A 17,032-nucleotide genomic window follows, 5' to 3' on the forward strand; every position below is an offset into this window, starting at 1 on the left:
TAATGCACAGTAATTAATTTACATTATATTTCATGAAGTATCCTATAAATAACTATTTCCAAATTTTTAACTAGAACACATTCAATATACTCAGGTGTCTTTTTCATAAGGCTTATAAAACCCTCTGTAGAAACCTAAGTCTTGGACAAAAAGTTCACGACATTTGCCGCTTCACCTCAGCTGTAGTTTGTGTGTGTGTTTGTGTGTGTGTGTAACCTTTAAGCTCAGTAAATAATACAACTGTGCAGCCACTAATGAATTAAAAAAGTCAGCCATTAGAGATAATGAAGGTGGCAGAATATCATGAAAGCCTGCCAGGCTAATATTTCACCCCAAAATCAAAAGAAAATACAAAGAAAAAAATTATAATAATATGCAAAAACATATTTGTACATTTATTTTTATTTAGTAACATTATTATTATTACATTTTTTGAATGAAAATGAAGCACACTTTGCCCCACAACATGTAATGATGATTCTCAGTAGACTCACTTTACTGCAATTCATGGTATTTTATAATAGTCTGAGGATGAGAAATTGAGTGAACATTTTTCTTTATTGTCATGAAAATAATGTCTCATCTTATGCAAAACACCTAATGCATTCAATGTTATGCTCACAGATTCAAATCAGAACCGTTCCCCTCATTTCCCTGATAATATTGGTGTAAATATTCAGCCTTGTTAGAATACTGTTGTTCATCCTTCCAACTCAAAGTCCAAAAACGCTCATCGTCTGAACGGTGATTCATTGAGGAGCATCTGCACACCCGTGGGACTCTCTATAAGGAACATAAAAGCCTCAATTCACCTGAAGTTCCATCAAATACTTAGTACTACTTTATTTTTTTTCACTTTCTCTCCTGTCTGAGTCATATTTGCATAGATTTGCAGACAATGTGTTCAGAACTCCTTTCTAGAAGTAACCTCATGGGTATAAAATGCCACACTTGGCATAAGCCTTTTAAGACAGATACAGAAGATACTTTTGAGATATAAAGAGATGATATGCTTCTGTAAAAGTCACAAGTCATTGGGGTTTGACCTTCAGTGGAAAAGAAAGTCATGTTTGATAGCTCAGTTCCCAGAAAAAAACTACACTCTTAAAAATAAAGGTTCTGGTGCTTTTATATGAAAATAAATATGAGTACTCAAAAGTACTTGTTATTTAATTTCAACTTAAAAAACTAATTTTCATTAAATTTTGAATCAAATTCAGACAAGTATTCTTTTTAAGCATAATATATCTCAAAGAGAGATTACACTGTCAAAGTATGATATTAGTGTCACAATATCAAGCATTTTCGAAGAGCACAATTCATCCCGGTTGTTTAATCCAATAAAAATGATGGTGTGTCATCATCAAGCTGTTTTCCATCATCTTCAGGGAGACCAACTGCGCAATACCAGAGATTTTGGACAGCTTTATATCAGATAAAATCGGACAACACTCAGATTTCTAACTGGCTCTTATCACTTGTTTTGTACAGATTTTTGCATCATATCAAACAAGCCATTTAAGAAACCTTTTAGTTATTTATTGCAAGTATAATTTGCAATATATTAAAAACATATTGAGGCATATACAAATATGTCCGTGTATTTTTTTCCATGGTAAAATTAGCCTCTCTGTTCAGGATTTTGCTTGGTGTGCCCTCTCAAAAAAACTTTCAAAAGGGGGTTGTAGAAGAACCATTTTTGTTCCCCAAAAACCTTTCAGCGGACAAATCTTAACACGATAGTTCACCCAAAAATGTACATTCTGTCATTAATTACTCACCATCATGGCATTTCAAACCTGTAAGACATTAGTTCATCTTCAGAACACACATTAAGATATTTTGGATGAAATCCGAGAGCTTTCTGACCCTCCATAGACAGCAACACAACTGACATGTTCAAGGCCCAGTAAGGTAGATAGGACATCGTACAAATAGTCCATGTGACCTCAGTGGTTCAACTGTAATTTTATGTAGCTGTGAGAATAGTTTTTGTGTGCAAAGAAAACAAAAACAACTTAAATGATTCCACTGCATGTGTGTGGAACGTCAAATTCTCTTAGTTCATCGTCTGTATATATTGGTTATAATAAGTAAGGCTAGGCAAAAATTGCAAAGTCATCCTCAAAACTTTTTAGACATGTCTATAAAGACTGTTTTGTGTACAGCATGCATCTTCCTCTGCTTGTAAGCAAGGCACAGCACATCCAGGCTCTAGAACACCGGCTCCTGAGTCAGCTGCATCATGTGACCGTATCTTGATGCTCCCGTGTACGGCACTGCGAAGACTGACCCGGAAGAGAACTAAATACTTAAAAAGTTGTTATTTGAAATATCTTCATTTGTGTTCTGAACGGAGGTCTTACGGGTTTGGAACAACATGAAGGTGAGTAATTAATGACAGCATTTTTGGGTGAACTAACCCTTTAAATTAACCACTTTCTTCTAATTGTGAAGAACATTTTAACAATCTGACATATTTTTTCCATTATGAATAATCATTTGTGCAGTGGAAATGTTGCATGAATCTTAAAGGTTCTTCTGGAACCGTCAGTGCCAATAAAGAACTTAAATGACGTCTTGTTTATTAACTCCAAAGCGCATGAGTGTGAATCACGCAATATATGCCTTTTTAGGAGTCTGATTGACTGTCTTGTCTGTGCTTATTTCCCTCCTCTCCTCACTGCAGCCGTCTACTATCATCTACTTTCAAAGTGAGGTGAGGCGCATCTCAAATGAGTCTATTGGACTGTCATTTCTGATTCACGGTTATTTACAATGCTTCGTGCAGTCATGCAAAGTAAAGCGTCCAAAAGGAGTTTTCCCAGCAGTGCCATAGTAGACCCATGTTTGGTTCTCCAAAGAAGTGTGATTTTTCATTTTTAATCATCTAAACATCATTGTTCCCCCACTGTAAAGAACATTTTGTAGAATGGAAATGTTCCGTGGATGTTTAAGGTTCTTCGTGGAACCATCAATGTAGCTTGTTCCCTTATGAATTAACTACAGAGTCCAGTACCAAACCTAGGTTTTTTTTTGTTTGTTCGTTTTTTTTTAATAGAAAAACCACACCTAATCCTAATAATACTCAGTGGTGCAAACACATTGTACTTAAATGTACAATTCATGTTAATTCATATGAATTAGCCAGTAACTCGCCAAAACATGAAATGAATCACCATGCGAGTGTGTTGTCACACCTGGATCCCATCGACTGGCCTCACGCAAGCCAACCAGACTGTGCCTCTGGGACCTGCAGCAGTAAAAAACAATTACACCCAGGCCGTTTATACAAGCCTCCTGCTAACATCCTGAACACACACATATAAACAAACTCAAACAGCACGCTCTGACCAAAAGTGCTCAGTTAAATGATGTATTGTTCACTTTAAAAATACTGTGACCTGCAGTTCTCTGCTGAAGGGATACAGCAGACTGTGCTTCCCAGAATCAGCATCTGGCTGCATTTAGTGCAGAGACGTGGTGTTTTTAACACACTTCTGCGACATGTTTAAGTGCAGAGAGGACCTTTGAAACTGTGCAAGCTTTACTGAACTTTGTTAATGCACTGCAGATGCGGAGGATGGCTAGTAACCCTGTGCCAGAGGAGAATGTGTCTGGTAAAGCACAAGCTGCAATGCTGTGCCAATTTATCTGAGATGAAGAGCACGGTCCAGGATCGCCATAAATCTCAACAACGCAGCCAAACATAATGGCTGCAGAATTGTTGACAAAGATAGTAAGAGCAAGTTTAAAATATAGGCAGGATTGGGTGGTACAGGCAAAATCCCAGTTTATAATATATATATTTGAGTAACTATAAATATATTTAGTTTTTTTTTTTTTTATAATCAAAATATTACAAAATGAACCAATAAATAAATAAATTACTATAATTATTATTTGTATTATTATTATTATATATTATTATTCTGCCTGGATGAGCCAGACTGCATATTTTAGAATATAGCAATTGCAAAGTTGCCCAGCAATGATAAACAATAACCAAACCTCGCTTTTTGACAAATAGTCACACTCATCATCATCTTGTTTGGGACACGCTGTGGCTTCATGTTTCTGTCTTGTTCTCACACGTAAGATAAAGCAGTCCTGCCCTCTGATATATGCAGATATATCTACCGTGACATAGCAGTACAGAAAAATGTCATCCAGTCCACACTGTAGCTGGATATAATGCCAAGCTGGGTAACATCATATTCAAATTCACAGAGACAAATAAAGGCCTGGGTCTTGCCTGCTAGCTTTACAAGCTGTTAGAATCGCAGAAGCCATCTTGTAAATGACCAATTAAATGAGAAGAGATCACGAGAGACTGCATACCTGCCCGGAAGGAGCCATAAAACCAAATAAGGGGCAAGTTGGCCCCTGACAAAAACACTGCTGAGGATAATTACAGCAGGGGAATTTCTCTTCCCCTCCTCCTTCCTCTTCCATTACAGAAACTGAACCAAACGCACCAAACTTTAGTCTGCTTTTTTTTTCCTGTATGTTTTACATTCATCCGTTTGGAAGACAAACTTATGTTATAACAGTGAGTTGTAACTTAAGAAGTTTAGTTATTTATTTAGTTTTTGGTAAAGTGTGCATGATTGTATAAGTGAAAGTTATTCTTAGCTGCTATGACTGGTTACTATTTTTCATGTTTTTTTTTATTTTTTATCATCACACTTTTTATTGTGTTTTATTGTGTTAGTCAGCTGTTTTTTGTTTTATTGTTTTTTTTTTTTTTTTGCCTTGTCAAAATAACCCAAGTGTGGTTTGATTGAGATGAATTGGGACACACAATGAAAAAAACATGATTTCTGAGAATTGTTAAATACGGAGTTATCTGTTTCTGCATTTTTGATGCACGTTATCTTTTACAAATGTGGGAACATTCTAAGAGTTTCTGTAACATTCTGGAAAATTCCACAATATTCTATATTCTGTAATATTCTAATAAAAGCTGCATGCATAAGAACTCAAGTTATTGTGATCTGCCAAAGTATCAGACTTTTGTAAGCCATACGTTCTGATTGTTTGAATATTTACATACACACAATATTGGTTTATGGTTTACATTCAAACTATTGTAACTTAAAATCAGTAAGAACATCTACCTTTTCCTTCAAGGTACATATTAATAACATACCATTAATGAATGTACATATCAATTAACAAAAGTGCATGCATTACCATAGTATATGTGTCCCAGTAGGCACCTTGATATCAGTTTGACATAACATATTAGTCAATACTTGGTCGTTAGCTTGATTTGCATATTTGACATCAATTGGGTTATAATTAATGTCATAAGCATTATCTGTGAAAAGTGATCTGATTCTGATTCTGATACCCCGATTCTGATTTCAGCCTTTTTTCAGTTTCATGTTACTTCTTAATTTAGAAATTGCTTCAAGAAAGGAAAAGATTAAAAAATGCTTTGCAAGTCACACTTCATTAAAGCCTGCGCAAAAATAATATACATTATTATACATACTGAAAATGATGCTCTTCACAGAAATCTTCAGTTCATTCCAATGAGATCTGTCTGAGCAACAGTTGATGAAACAAAAAAAAGAAAAGAAAGAAAGAAAAATATAAACATTTACAGATTTACAATGGCTTGAGATGAAGTTTAGCATGTTTTATTGCAGGGCACCGCTTGAAATGTCGTGTCACTTAGTGTGAACTTCTTTTAGGAAGAAACCCATGACCGTGGCCAATGCCATGCTCTACAGTCGAGCTACAGGAAGCTGGCAGGGTAACTTAAATCGAGTGAGACTCCAAATTAAAGACAGCTGTGAACATGATATATTAAAAAGTTGTGAACCCAAATATAGAAAGAAAAAAACATGGAGATGAAGACTGATAGTAAAGCTGTTAAAATCTAAGAGCAAGACGTCCAGTCATAATTCAGTTTGCAAATTAATAAAGTTTTTTTTGTTTATTTTATTTTTTTATCAGAAATCTGTTGGAAAGTTTGAATGGAGATTGTACAATAAGTAGTTTATACTGAATTCATTTCTTAGTTTGGTAGAAGAAAAACTGAATGTCTGAGTAGCCTAATATCAATAAAAGCACCTTGGAAATATATTCAGCTACAGCAAATCTCTTTCACACTGCTTTCATCCATCATACCTGAATCAGACCTTGCTTTTAAGGTCGGATGGCCGAGAGGTTACAAACATCAAACATACATAATCTTGCACATACACGTCTAACAAAGTTATTCTCAATTATGCTGATCTTATGTCTCTCTGAACTTTAAACAACAGGGATTCCCGTCCAAAACCAGGTCTTTCCTTTAATTATTAATTATTAAAGAACTTCATAAGTTAAATTAGATTCACCAGTTACAGTTTAGCTAAAATTGTGAAAGTTAATAGTTTTTGGATACATTTATTTTTAGGCTTTGGCCAAAGTAAATGAAATGCAGCATCAAGTCAATTAAATATGTGCCTTGTTTTCTGTTGTCTGCGGAAACAACACAAAACTCAACTCCTCTGACTATGGATGGTTAAAAGATAAAAGATAAAAGAACAATCAGTCAGTATGCAAATAGATCTAAGACAGAAGACCAATCAAAATGCAGTACGCAAATATTTTCAATATTGAAGATCATTCTACAAGATATTTTCTAACCGGGATTCTGTCACCTTCATATACTCAAGTTCAGAATCTTTTATTTCTATTTTATGAGACTATCCTCTGAGCTGAGAATGTCATATGATGGATCACTGTATAGGTTTAGAAAAATTGTCACAGCTAAAAATATGATTTATATGTTGCATATGCGTGTCTATCGACAAAGAAAGAAGCTTTTTGGCTATAGCATCTACCAGCAGGGGTAAAAAAAAAGCTGCATATAAAAAGCCACACCTTGACCCCCTGATGCTACCGTGCATCAACATTAAATCATGGACAGCAAACCAAAGCTTACATTTAAAGTGGTTTTGTTTTGCCTTTTATTTGCAACACAGGCATGGGATTCAGTTCATAGGTGGTGTAAAGGATCTGATTGGTCAGTCAGACTATGGGTATTGCTCAGTATACATTGAGAACGCACAGCAAATAAAATAGCGTACCAAAAACAGGCTACACGGACGAAATAGAGACAGGGAGACTGCCTTGTTTTTGTAAACAGAGTGAAGCTACACATTCTCACTGCAAAGAGGAGGGGCTCGGTCCAGCTCCACCCTTTAAAGGGAAAGAAATTATGTACCCGCATTAGTGCATGCAAAAACACTGATCACCTTAGTTAATGAAGCCAAGAGGGCACTGCGTCCTCATCATTGATGCTTTTGTTTCACTGCCAGCAGGCAGAAATGGAAGAAAGGTGAAATACAAGAACAACAGATACTCTTAGACGAAAGATTTACAGACACTCCAACTGAGGTTGCATTACCTTAACCATATAAATGAATTCCAATGGACAATCCAATAGTAGACACGCAGTTTGGATAAATCCATTTTTTTTGGTCAAATAACATTCTCCATTTTTTGGCCCGTATAACTATCAAAACCAGAGACGTGCTTTTGGCTGACCTGATTTCGGAAGTCAGAAATGGGTTTACTTTGAATCGAGTCACTGCAGAGGTCTTCGTTTATTCTACCTCGAAGGTTCAGTAATGCTGCTTGCTGTGTCCTAGCAACAAGTAGGGCAACAATAACAAACAGATCCCTCCAATTGGGTTCCATCCAATCATCTATGACATCACAAGCTGTTTAGCACATTCCCATGACTGTAAAATACCTCCATCCCTAGCCTTCTTCAGGACGCTGGCTTATATCTCCATACCGTCGAGGGCAGTAGGTGATACAACTCCATACTCCGCAAATCTCTGAACAAGCTACTGTAGTGACCAAAACTAGTCAAGTGAGATAAATTGCTAGGTCTTAGAAATGAGCTAATTAGTTGGCCTCAAGGGATTCCAGAAACTGTGCAAAGAATATCCACTGGAAACTTGCACCCATTTGTTGGTTGGGTTATTCCAAGTGTATAGCACTATATAAGGCTCCTTCTGATCCGCCAAGCCATTAACCTTGATGTAATGATTAAACCTCAGCTCACTGGAAGGGACCTGAGCCGTAGCTTTTGTTCAACTGCAAGCACTGCTGCTCAAGCTGGTCCAGGAACTTGTCCACAGAGTCCTCCTTGTTCTCCAGCTTGAGATACTTCCTGGCGCTTCCGAGGTCCAGCCGAGGCCAGCTGCGGTGCATCTGCTCTTCCATTTGTATAAAGTCAAGGCTTGTAATGCCAACCATGTTCACGCACACCTCTGAGCTGGACTGCCTTGGAAGCAGTTTATGTTGACCCGTCAAAGACACGGACTTGTCCTCTGGATGCACCAGATCCCTGGGCAGTATGTGAGGTTTAGTTCTGTGGCTCATGCTGTAGGAGCGTCTGGGTGGGATGGAGAAGGTCTCCAAGTCCTCCCCACCCAGTGTGGACATCGAGGATGCGGCCAAACAGTTGCTCAGTCCAAAGTGACTTTCTTGCTGCAGATCCAGTGCAAAGTTGGTCCCCCGTTCCTCTGTGCAAAAAACCTCCTTACTGTTGTTGCAAGAGCTGGAGGAGTGAATCGAGGGGGTGGAGGAAGAGTCCTGATGATGAAGGACCTCAGTGTGCACCGTGTCTTGCTGCTGAATGCTGTCCTCCTCATCCATGCTCTTCACTTGGAGTAGAGGCTCCGAACTGGACATTTCTTGCAGACAGAGGATGTTCAGGTGGGCTGCAGGTAAACTGCTGACCCATTGGTAGTGGCTGGCAAGAGAGTTCACCTGCAAGAGGTCTGCTGAGGGAACAGCTGCAGAAACAGAGCAAATGACGCTCCGCATCTGCGCCAGAAGCATTTGAGTTTCTCTATCCCGATTCTCATAGAGTACTGTATTGGCACAAATAAGTATGAAGAGTCCAACTCCCATAATGACAGGTCCTAGTAGTTTCATCCTTTCACTGTGAACCAGACTTGCTGCTGAAAACAGTCCTTTGGACCCTAATCCCCATCCTGATGCACTTCCAGAGGATCCTTCCTCTGCCGTGTCCACTGATGATCGATGGGACCTGTACGGCCAGTAGCCGGCCACAGCAAGCGAAGTGCCAACAACAACAACCACCACCCCAAGCACCAGAAAGGCACCCGGCATGGAACGGATACGCAGCTTTCCCTGGATTACACCTTCTTTCTTTCTCCTGGAGTGAAGACTGAAACGTGGCAAGCGCTGGCGGGAAGGTGTGGCTGACCTCCGGCCGTGGGACTTCTGAGTCCTCATGGCATAGACTGGTCTGAAATGGTCCCTAATGGGAGTCTGAAAAGGTGAAGAGGGAAAAGCAAGATTAAGATTTAGGTTGGGTGTTGACAATCATTCAGCAATGCATTCAAGTTTTTAATTTGAATGTTTGCTTCAGATTCCTAAACTGAAATATAAAATATGTTCTACAACTACTAATAATCCCTTGTTTGCTGTAAATTGAAACATTGATGCTAATGGGGCTGGGATTTTTTTTTTCCTTTAGTCCCACTCAGACTTGTTTGTTATAATGGCTTCTATTAATATTTAATCCATGGTGGCGTGTCTTGTTTTAAATAATTTAAGAAAACAAGCACAGTGATTTCTACATAACAGCCTGCAAAAAAGTCCTTAATACATAGTAATAAATTAAAGGAATGTTTCAGGTTAAACACAAGTCAAGCTCTTGACTCATTGTGCTGTGTAAACAAATTAATGAAATGGACGATTAGCCTGTGGACTTTAATTGTATTTGCATAACTGTTTTTACAAACTGTTGGATGAGTTTAAAGCGAAATAAAAAGAAAAAAGGCTGGCAATGTATGAACCAGTGCATCTTGCACTTTGAATCAAGATTTAGTCCAAAGATTTAAAGATTTAATCAAAGATTTAGTTAAAATTTGCAGCATGAAATTGTGTATACATAGAGTAACACCCTTCATGATGGTGTACCACAAACAAATCATAAACTGTATTTAAATCAATCGTATAGGCTATAAATATACTTAGAAATAAAGTGGCTGATGCTGTGTTTTATTGCAGCTAGAGTATTCCCAGTCCCTCAAACAATTTGTAAACTGTTGAATAAAGTTTAAGGCATGACATATTTCTTTAATACACTGACAGATAAAGTAGCCAGCTGGATTCCCAAAGGGAGCTCCAGATATTAAACAAGCATAGTTGATTTGAGGTCATTTCTTTATGTTGTTGATTTTAACTTGAAGAAGAAACAGGTGTGCAGGGGAAACCACTACGAATCTCCAAAGTCCATGACACTTTTGGCCGAGGAAGAATGTGGGGGAAAAACAACAGTCCATAACTGAGAAATGATATGTGGCTAATTCACTCTGGAAATAGCAAACGCTCCGTTGGCAGAGGTTTCTCAGCAACTCTGAAAATGTCATTTACAATTCTGCCAACTAACTTGATTTGTTTAAACTCATGGGAGATGCTTTGAATGTTCTGCTAGAATACCTAAATCAGAAATAAACATGTCAGTATTCTAAAAAATAAAAAGTGTATGACCAAATGTAAACAACTGAGGTTGTGGTAAAATATGTATATAATAATAATAATTAAAGTAATAATAATTCATTTTTTAAATTAATACTGTATCATAAATGACTGCATTTTTTTCCTTTACAACTATGCATATGTCAAACTCCATAAGTAAAATGAGATGCACACAGAAAAACAATCTATAGTACATGCATCTCAGAGCATATGTTTGGACTGATTCATCAAAAGGCAGGACTGATGAATTCCAGACCTCTTTTTTCCATTACCAAGTTCAGCTTTACTTTTAATGACTGTGAACTCTGGTTTCCAAATGGGTGAAATTAATTATACAAGAGTTTAAAATATAAACAGCAGATGTAGATCAATCGTTCAATCCGAATTGTGCTGAATGTTTCAAATTATTGTTTGATTATTTGCACAGATTATTATTTAAGCACCCAAGACATCTCTATGCAGGGAATACTCTACATGTGTAGCTGAATTCGACTGTCGCATACATTCGTGTCTGAACACTCAAATATTCCTGCAATCATTGGCATAAATGCATGTACAGTCTAAATTGATTGTGTCAGACTGATTTCCATGTTGCATGTAAAACGAAGAGAAAAAGTCTATTCAAAATTATTTTTTTGACATTGCAGTATGCATCATAAAACAGTTGTAGCTGTAATTTCACACACACAAAAAAAATAATAAACTTTTTTTTCTTAATAAGGCTAAATCTCCATTAATTTGTGCATACCATACATAATGCATATATATATACATATATATATATGTGTGTGTGTGTGTGTTTAAAAATGCACCACATGTGATCCATTACTTTGTTGTAATTCATTATAATTTCAGGCACATTTCTGGACGCTTCTAAAAGATTGACCCGCTTGTGCTAAAATGATCAAAACACATCAAAACATCTCTTTTTTTCTCAAATCTTAAATTCATTCATTCCAATAAATCTATGCCCCTCTCTGTAAATCCACTGTAATTAAACAGCTCTTCATACTGAAGGCACAATTTCTCGATTTGCGTCCAAACTTGAGAATAGACTCCATCAATAACATTACAAATCTACCGACCTCTAATAAGGTCAAGTCAGTTGCTGTATTGATATTGACGGCGTTCTAAATGTATCAAAGGCGAGATATTGAGAATGCGTTGACTTGCCTTTGTTACAATGTATCGCGTCAACGTTCCATCGTTCTACCGCGCTGGACACGCGCGTTCGTGATGTTCTTCACCCGCTGCGAAGTTTCGCGGTTCTCCATCAGTCCAGACGCGCGCCAAGTGCAGTGCGTCTACCATGACAGCGCTTCCTCTCCAGAAGAGGACTTTGAAGGGTTAAAAGGACGCACTTTCTAAAGGCAGATAAGGTAAATGTGGCTCCATCATCTGTAGTCACCGTCTGTCCGTTCACCAGTGTCCAGGTTTCGTGTTCTCCCCTCAGTGAAGTGTTGAGGAGAGCGCCGCCTTCGTCGAGACCAGACTTCGGTTTGCTTTCCATACAGTCACATTACACAAACATTCAACAGGCTTGATTTCTCTCGCTGGGGTTTTGAACAGTAAATCCTCTCCGAACTTGTTGGTGGACGTGAATATATATATAGGTTTGTAATGTAATATTGACGGAACAGAAGAGGAAAATGTTGTGGAAAAGCTGGCACACAAGTACATATGACATACCACGTACTGGACAGGATTTTTTTTTTTTTTATCCTCTTCTCTGAATGTTGGCGACATCTTGTGGAACTATTTTTACATTAAGCCGCGGAAAAAAATCATTTTCAATTGAAAAAATAAACAAATAACTGAGGTCATTGATCTCAAGGTAATGGTAAGATTTATCATTAAGTTAAAAATAGATCAGAAAGACGACGATGGGGAATTTAAAGTGTTTGGACATCCTTTCCGCTTCATTGAATGGTAAATAACAACACAAACAATCGTCTAAAAAAAATATCTTTGTTTTTCCAGATTCATACTAGTTCAGAATGAAATGAGTCAATTTACTTTAAACAGCTTTTATACATTGTGCAATAAAAGGTAAACCCAGCACAAAACACCTTTGTAAATGAACTGAATGGACACAGTATTGTGAGGCAGTTGTTTATTATTTTTGTATGGAGAACTTTGTTGTAAAAAGACCATAAACTCTGCCCCAGCTTAACAACAACTATGGTACATTTCTAAATATACAATGCAGAGGCAAAGGACATCTACCGTTGGTTTGATTTTACACAGTCTTTATGAATAAAATATAAATCGCAAGCAATTTTTAAAATAAAAACACTACTAAAAATGATGCATAAGGTTAACAATACCAGTAAATACTGAAATGTGAATATGCAAGCAATTTCCCTAATACTACAAACTATGACAAAAAAAAAAAAAAAAAAGACAAAAGAAAAGAAATGCATTTTGCTTCAAAGAAGAGAAAAATGTAGGGCAGGACAACATTTAGACAAATTTCAGTCTATTTTTGTCATTTTCAAGAAAAAAAGAAATTAAAAACAAGATGCACCATTTTGCTTTTCACAAAAAAGTAACACATTCAGACTTGTTTTCAGATAATAGATCTTGAATTCAGATTTTCTTACCTCAACCACAAACTGTCTTTTTTTTTTTAATAGCACAAATCTCACCATTTAGTGACAAAAATTGTCAGTGGGGTAAAAAAAACAAAAACAAGATATACGGTTTTAAAGATGTTTAGTTAGACTGAAAAACAAGAAAAGCCAATTGGAATTTGTATTTTTTTTTGTTTAAGAACGTGACCTTGAGTGGGATCGAGATCGGGAATAAGATCGGGAGCGTGAATGAGAGCGAGATTTGGATTTGGATCTGGATCTAGATTTCCTCTGCAGATCAGCTTCTGGAGGGGTTTGTGATCTGGATCGAGAATGAGCTCTAGAGCGGTGCGCCTTCTCAGTCGCCCGGCCGTCATCACTGCCCTTGTTTGCCTCCTGAGATTTGGACCCAGACTCTCTGGACAAATCCCTGTCGTTCACGGATTTGGATCGAGATCTAGATCGGGACCTGGATCGGGATCTAGAATAGGAGCGAGCCCTCTTGTTCTCCCGTTTGCCCTTTTTGCTTGGGGGGCTAGGGCTCAGGCTATTATCCCTGGCGCTTTCACCTCCCCTGCGAGCTCCATTACTGCTCTCCTCCATCCTACCGCTCCTGCCCTTCGTCTTCTTGCTGGTTGACCTGCTGCGTGATCGCGAGCCTGAGACTCTGGAAAGAGAGAAATCAACATTAGCACCTTCGAAACCACACAGACCTGATCATAGCAGTTACTGCCCTCTAGTGGACATCTTAACTGTGCTTATCCTAATAGAGAATAGAAACTTGAATGTGAGATTCACATAATGCCTCAAGTATATGAGCCGTTCCTGCATGGCCACAAAACTAGCAAAAAAGGTGCATTAACATACTTGATAAGGACTTCTGTATAATATCCTATGACAGTATTTTATTGCACACAACCAACCAGAACGTCATTTTATTGCTCTTCAAGTTCACACAGTGGAAAAGTGAAGTCTTGAATCCCTTGAGTTGTCTACCTTGAGCGGCTACTGGTCCGGCTGTGGCTTCGGCTCCTGCGGGACCTCCTGCTCCTGGAGCGAGACCTGAGGGATGAGAACAAGATTTACACACCTTCAGTCAAACTATGAAGAAGCCATCATTCATATCCTGACATCAAGTTGTGACAGGTAAAGGTCTCAGTTAATTATCAGGTAAATGTAATTCTAGAATTGATTTGTTTGCACCTTGAGGCGCTGCGGGAGTAGGAGCGGCGGCGTCTGGCCCCAGGCCGGTCTTCGATCAGCCGAATCTTCCTTCCATTGACCTCGGTGCCGTCCAGTTTCTCCAGGGCTCTCTTCATGTCCGAGTACTGCCTGAACTCGATGACCCCCTCGTTCTTACGGCCCTTGTTAGTGTCTGCGTAAGTCACCTCGCCAGCCTGACGCATGTAGTCCTGTGAATCCATCACACATTAGAGACTCAAGAACTAATCGCTGATCATGTTTTTAATAGGACTGACTTCCTTAATGCTTCAAGTAAACATAATAGTTTAACCATTGTGCATCCTTAGGGCCTTTTTTTTAATTTATTTATATTTCACTATTATTTCCTTTCAGAAATCCATTTTACGATATGCACAAAAATGATAATATCACGGACAAAAATATACAGACTGAAACCTATTAAAACAACAATATTTCATCTCAATGCCATTTCAGCATAAACTCAAGCATTCTTTGTTTATAGCCTTTCATTTTGTTAGCAAGGCTTCAAAATTAAAAAATTATTTTCCACCCGATAGCACCATTTTCTTAGGTTTGACCTACGAAAGAAATAAAAAAAAAAAATGTCCAGCTGGAAAAACGAGCCAGTTGAATAGAAACTATGCAATTACAATTATTTTGTGGGTGTATGGATTTCAGAGTGTAGATTCTATAGGGCTATATACACAAGATGCGATCATTCACGGTGCAAAAAAGCAAGGATTTTTTTTCTGTCACAAGTCGTTTCGTATGTGTTTTGTATGGTGTTATTAAACAGAGACTCAATCATATATAGATCACAATCAGAAGTTACTACAAGCACTTGATGCTTTAAAGTGGGTTTTAAGCAGTTACATGAATTTTCAAGCTTCGACTGATGCGTATTGTACCTCTACAATCGTTTAGCTCCCTGTGTGAAATCTCAGTTCGTCTCGCTTCGCTTCACTTTCTCGCATCGGGCTCAGTGTGAAACGGCTGTAAGACTGAAAACATGAAACCAAGAAGTGTTTCTGTACCTTCAGGTCCTGCCAGCTGCAGCGACTGGAGAGATTCTCCACAATCAGCCTGTAATCTGTGCGAGTGGGTGGGCCGAACCTTTCCCCTCCTCCTCCTCCTCCTCCTCCTCCACGACCGTACCGACTACCTTCAGAGTGACAAGAGCAAGATGCACACCGTTCAGCGAAGGAAACACACAACAGAGTCTCCACACCGGCCTTTAAGACTCTGTGGATATCACACAAAGTATAAATATTTAGACTGAGACAGCAATAACCTACAAAAAGCTATAAAATTATAGAAAAAGTTTTATATATGGTTAAGAAACTGAGCTTACTTTAACTAGAGTACAGAAATGTACAAAATGAATTTTATGTTTCAGAATCACATGAGAGTCAGTAAATGACAATCATTTCTTTTTCAAGAACTGAAAATATTCCACCAAATAACATACTTACGCTGCACTTAAGAGATTAAATATTTGGGGAAAGGGAAAAAAAATTCAAAAGAAACAAAACCAAAACACCTAGAAGAGCTCAAACCACATCTCCTAAACCCCTCGAGATCCTCACCACCCGGCTTAATGGGAAAAGCGGTCCTCTTTCACATTGGCTCGCTTTAATGGTCTGCCCAGGGGCGCAGTTTGGTCAAAGAGCCACACGCATGGGGAGGGGGACACCATGGCCAGCAAAAGGGGCAGGCGGTCAGACTCTTAATAAAACATTGAGGGTTAAATTTCTTGCTTTGACATTATTAGTTATTCCATTTAAAAATAATAAGCTTGATCAATCATTGTATTGCAACAGTTATAATCTGCATAATACAGAGAAGCAGAAACTACAATACTAGTTCATTAAGGTGATTCTTCATTTAGGGACACTTGAGATTAATCCTTTTTTTTAATTTGACAAAAAGATACTCCCAACTGAAGAATCACCGATCAGTAATATTCAAAAGATTACCATTCATACAATTTGACTCCCTAAACGAGTTCAACAGAAACGGTTAATGCAGTAAGGTTTGGAATTGAACATGCAATGTTCAGGCTTCTCAAACAGAGACTGGACACTCTTAAAGGGACAGGACACCCAAAAAAGAAAACGTGTAGACCAATGAGCTGGTGATGTGTGCATTTATGCAGAAAGATGATCTGATGAAGACTGTTTCTTCACTATAGCCCCTTTCACACTGCACGTCGGACCCGCAATATTCCCGTAACATTGCCTGGTCGCCTTCTGTGTGAAAGCAACCACGTCCCGGAATTGATTACCGAATCGAACCCGGGTCGGGGACATAGTAACATTGCGGTAATCGATCCGGAACGAGCGCTGTGTGAACAAAAGCCAGATCTAATTCGGTATCGAAATGATGACGCGCGTTATCGCGCGACTCTTTTACCGGCTGTTTTGAAGGAAGATCAACATTCGTGACGAAAACACATGTGCAAACTGTAATGAAGCAGAGATCAGTTAGTTCCTCACTTTCCGCGCTGACGCAGAGATCGTTTGCTTGCTTCAGTTAAAGTATAACGTGCCAAGCGTTGTCGACTCGTACATTACACGTCACGCGCTGATGTCACGTGTCGTTACGGGATCTTCAGGGGTTGTGTGTGAAAGCACGCACATATACCGGGTCATCACTGGCTGTGTGAAAGTGCCAAATCTAGCGACCAGGGAACAATTACAGGAACACTTTACCGCTGTATTTGCCGGAAT

General features: G+C 38.4%; 2 protein-coding genes across 2 annotated transcripts in view; both read right to left on the bottom strand.

Moving 5' to 3' along the window:
- Positions 1 to 6,951: 6,951 nt before the first annotated feature.
- Positions 6,952 to 12,199, bottom strand: tmem200b (transmembrane protein 200B). Its single transcript, XM_052585304.1, has 2 exons — positions 11,701 to 12,199; positions 6,952 to 9,312 (listed from the first exon to the last, which is right to left on the bottom strand). The coding sequence occupies exon 2, from the start codon at positions 9,274 to 9,276 to the stop codon at positions 8,071 to 8,073; it is 1,206 nt and encodes a 401-aa protein (XP_052441264.1). The 5' UTR covers positions 9,277 to 9,312; positions 11,701 to 12,199; the 3' UTR covers positions 6,952 to 8,070.
- A 426-nt stretch (positions 12,200 to 12,625) lies between these two features.
- Positions 12,626 to 17,032, bottom strand: part of LOC127979160 (serine/arginine-rich splicing factor 6) — a 6,331-nt gene continuing 1,924 nt past the window's right edge. Inside the window, exons 3-6 of the mRNA XM_052584371.1 lie at positions 15,338 to 15,465; positions 14,304 to 14,512; positions 14,097 to 14,162; positions 12,626 to 13,767 (exon numbers count right to left, since the gene is read on the bottom strand). Of these exons, the coding sequence (XP_052440331.1) occupies positions 13,296 to 13,767; positions 14,097 to 14,162; positions 14,304 to 14,512; positions 15,338 to 15,465 (875 nt within the window). The 3' untranslated portion in view covers positions 12,626 to 13,295. The remainder of the gene's footprint in view (positions 13,768 to 14,096; positions 14,163 to 14,303; positions 14,513 to 15,337; positions 15,466 to 17,032) is intronic.

Source organism: Carassius gibelio, chromosome B19 (assembly GCF_023724105.1).
Source record: "Carassius gibelio isolate Cgi1373 ecotype wild population from Czech Republic chromosome B19, carGib1.2-hapl.c, whole genome shotgun sequence".
Classification (NCBI taxonomy): Eukaryota; Metazoa; Chordata; class Actinopteri; order Cypriniformes; family Cyprinidae; genus Carassius; species Carassius gibelio.

Bases quoted from the DNA above. Each gene is read 5' to 3' on its own strand.
- tmem200b (XM_052585304.1), bottom strand. From the start codon at position 9,276: ATGAGGACTCAGAAGTCCCACGGCCGGAGGTCAGCCACACCTTCCCGC.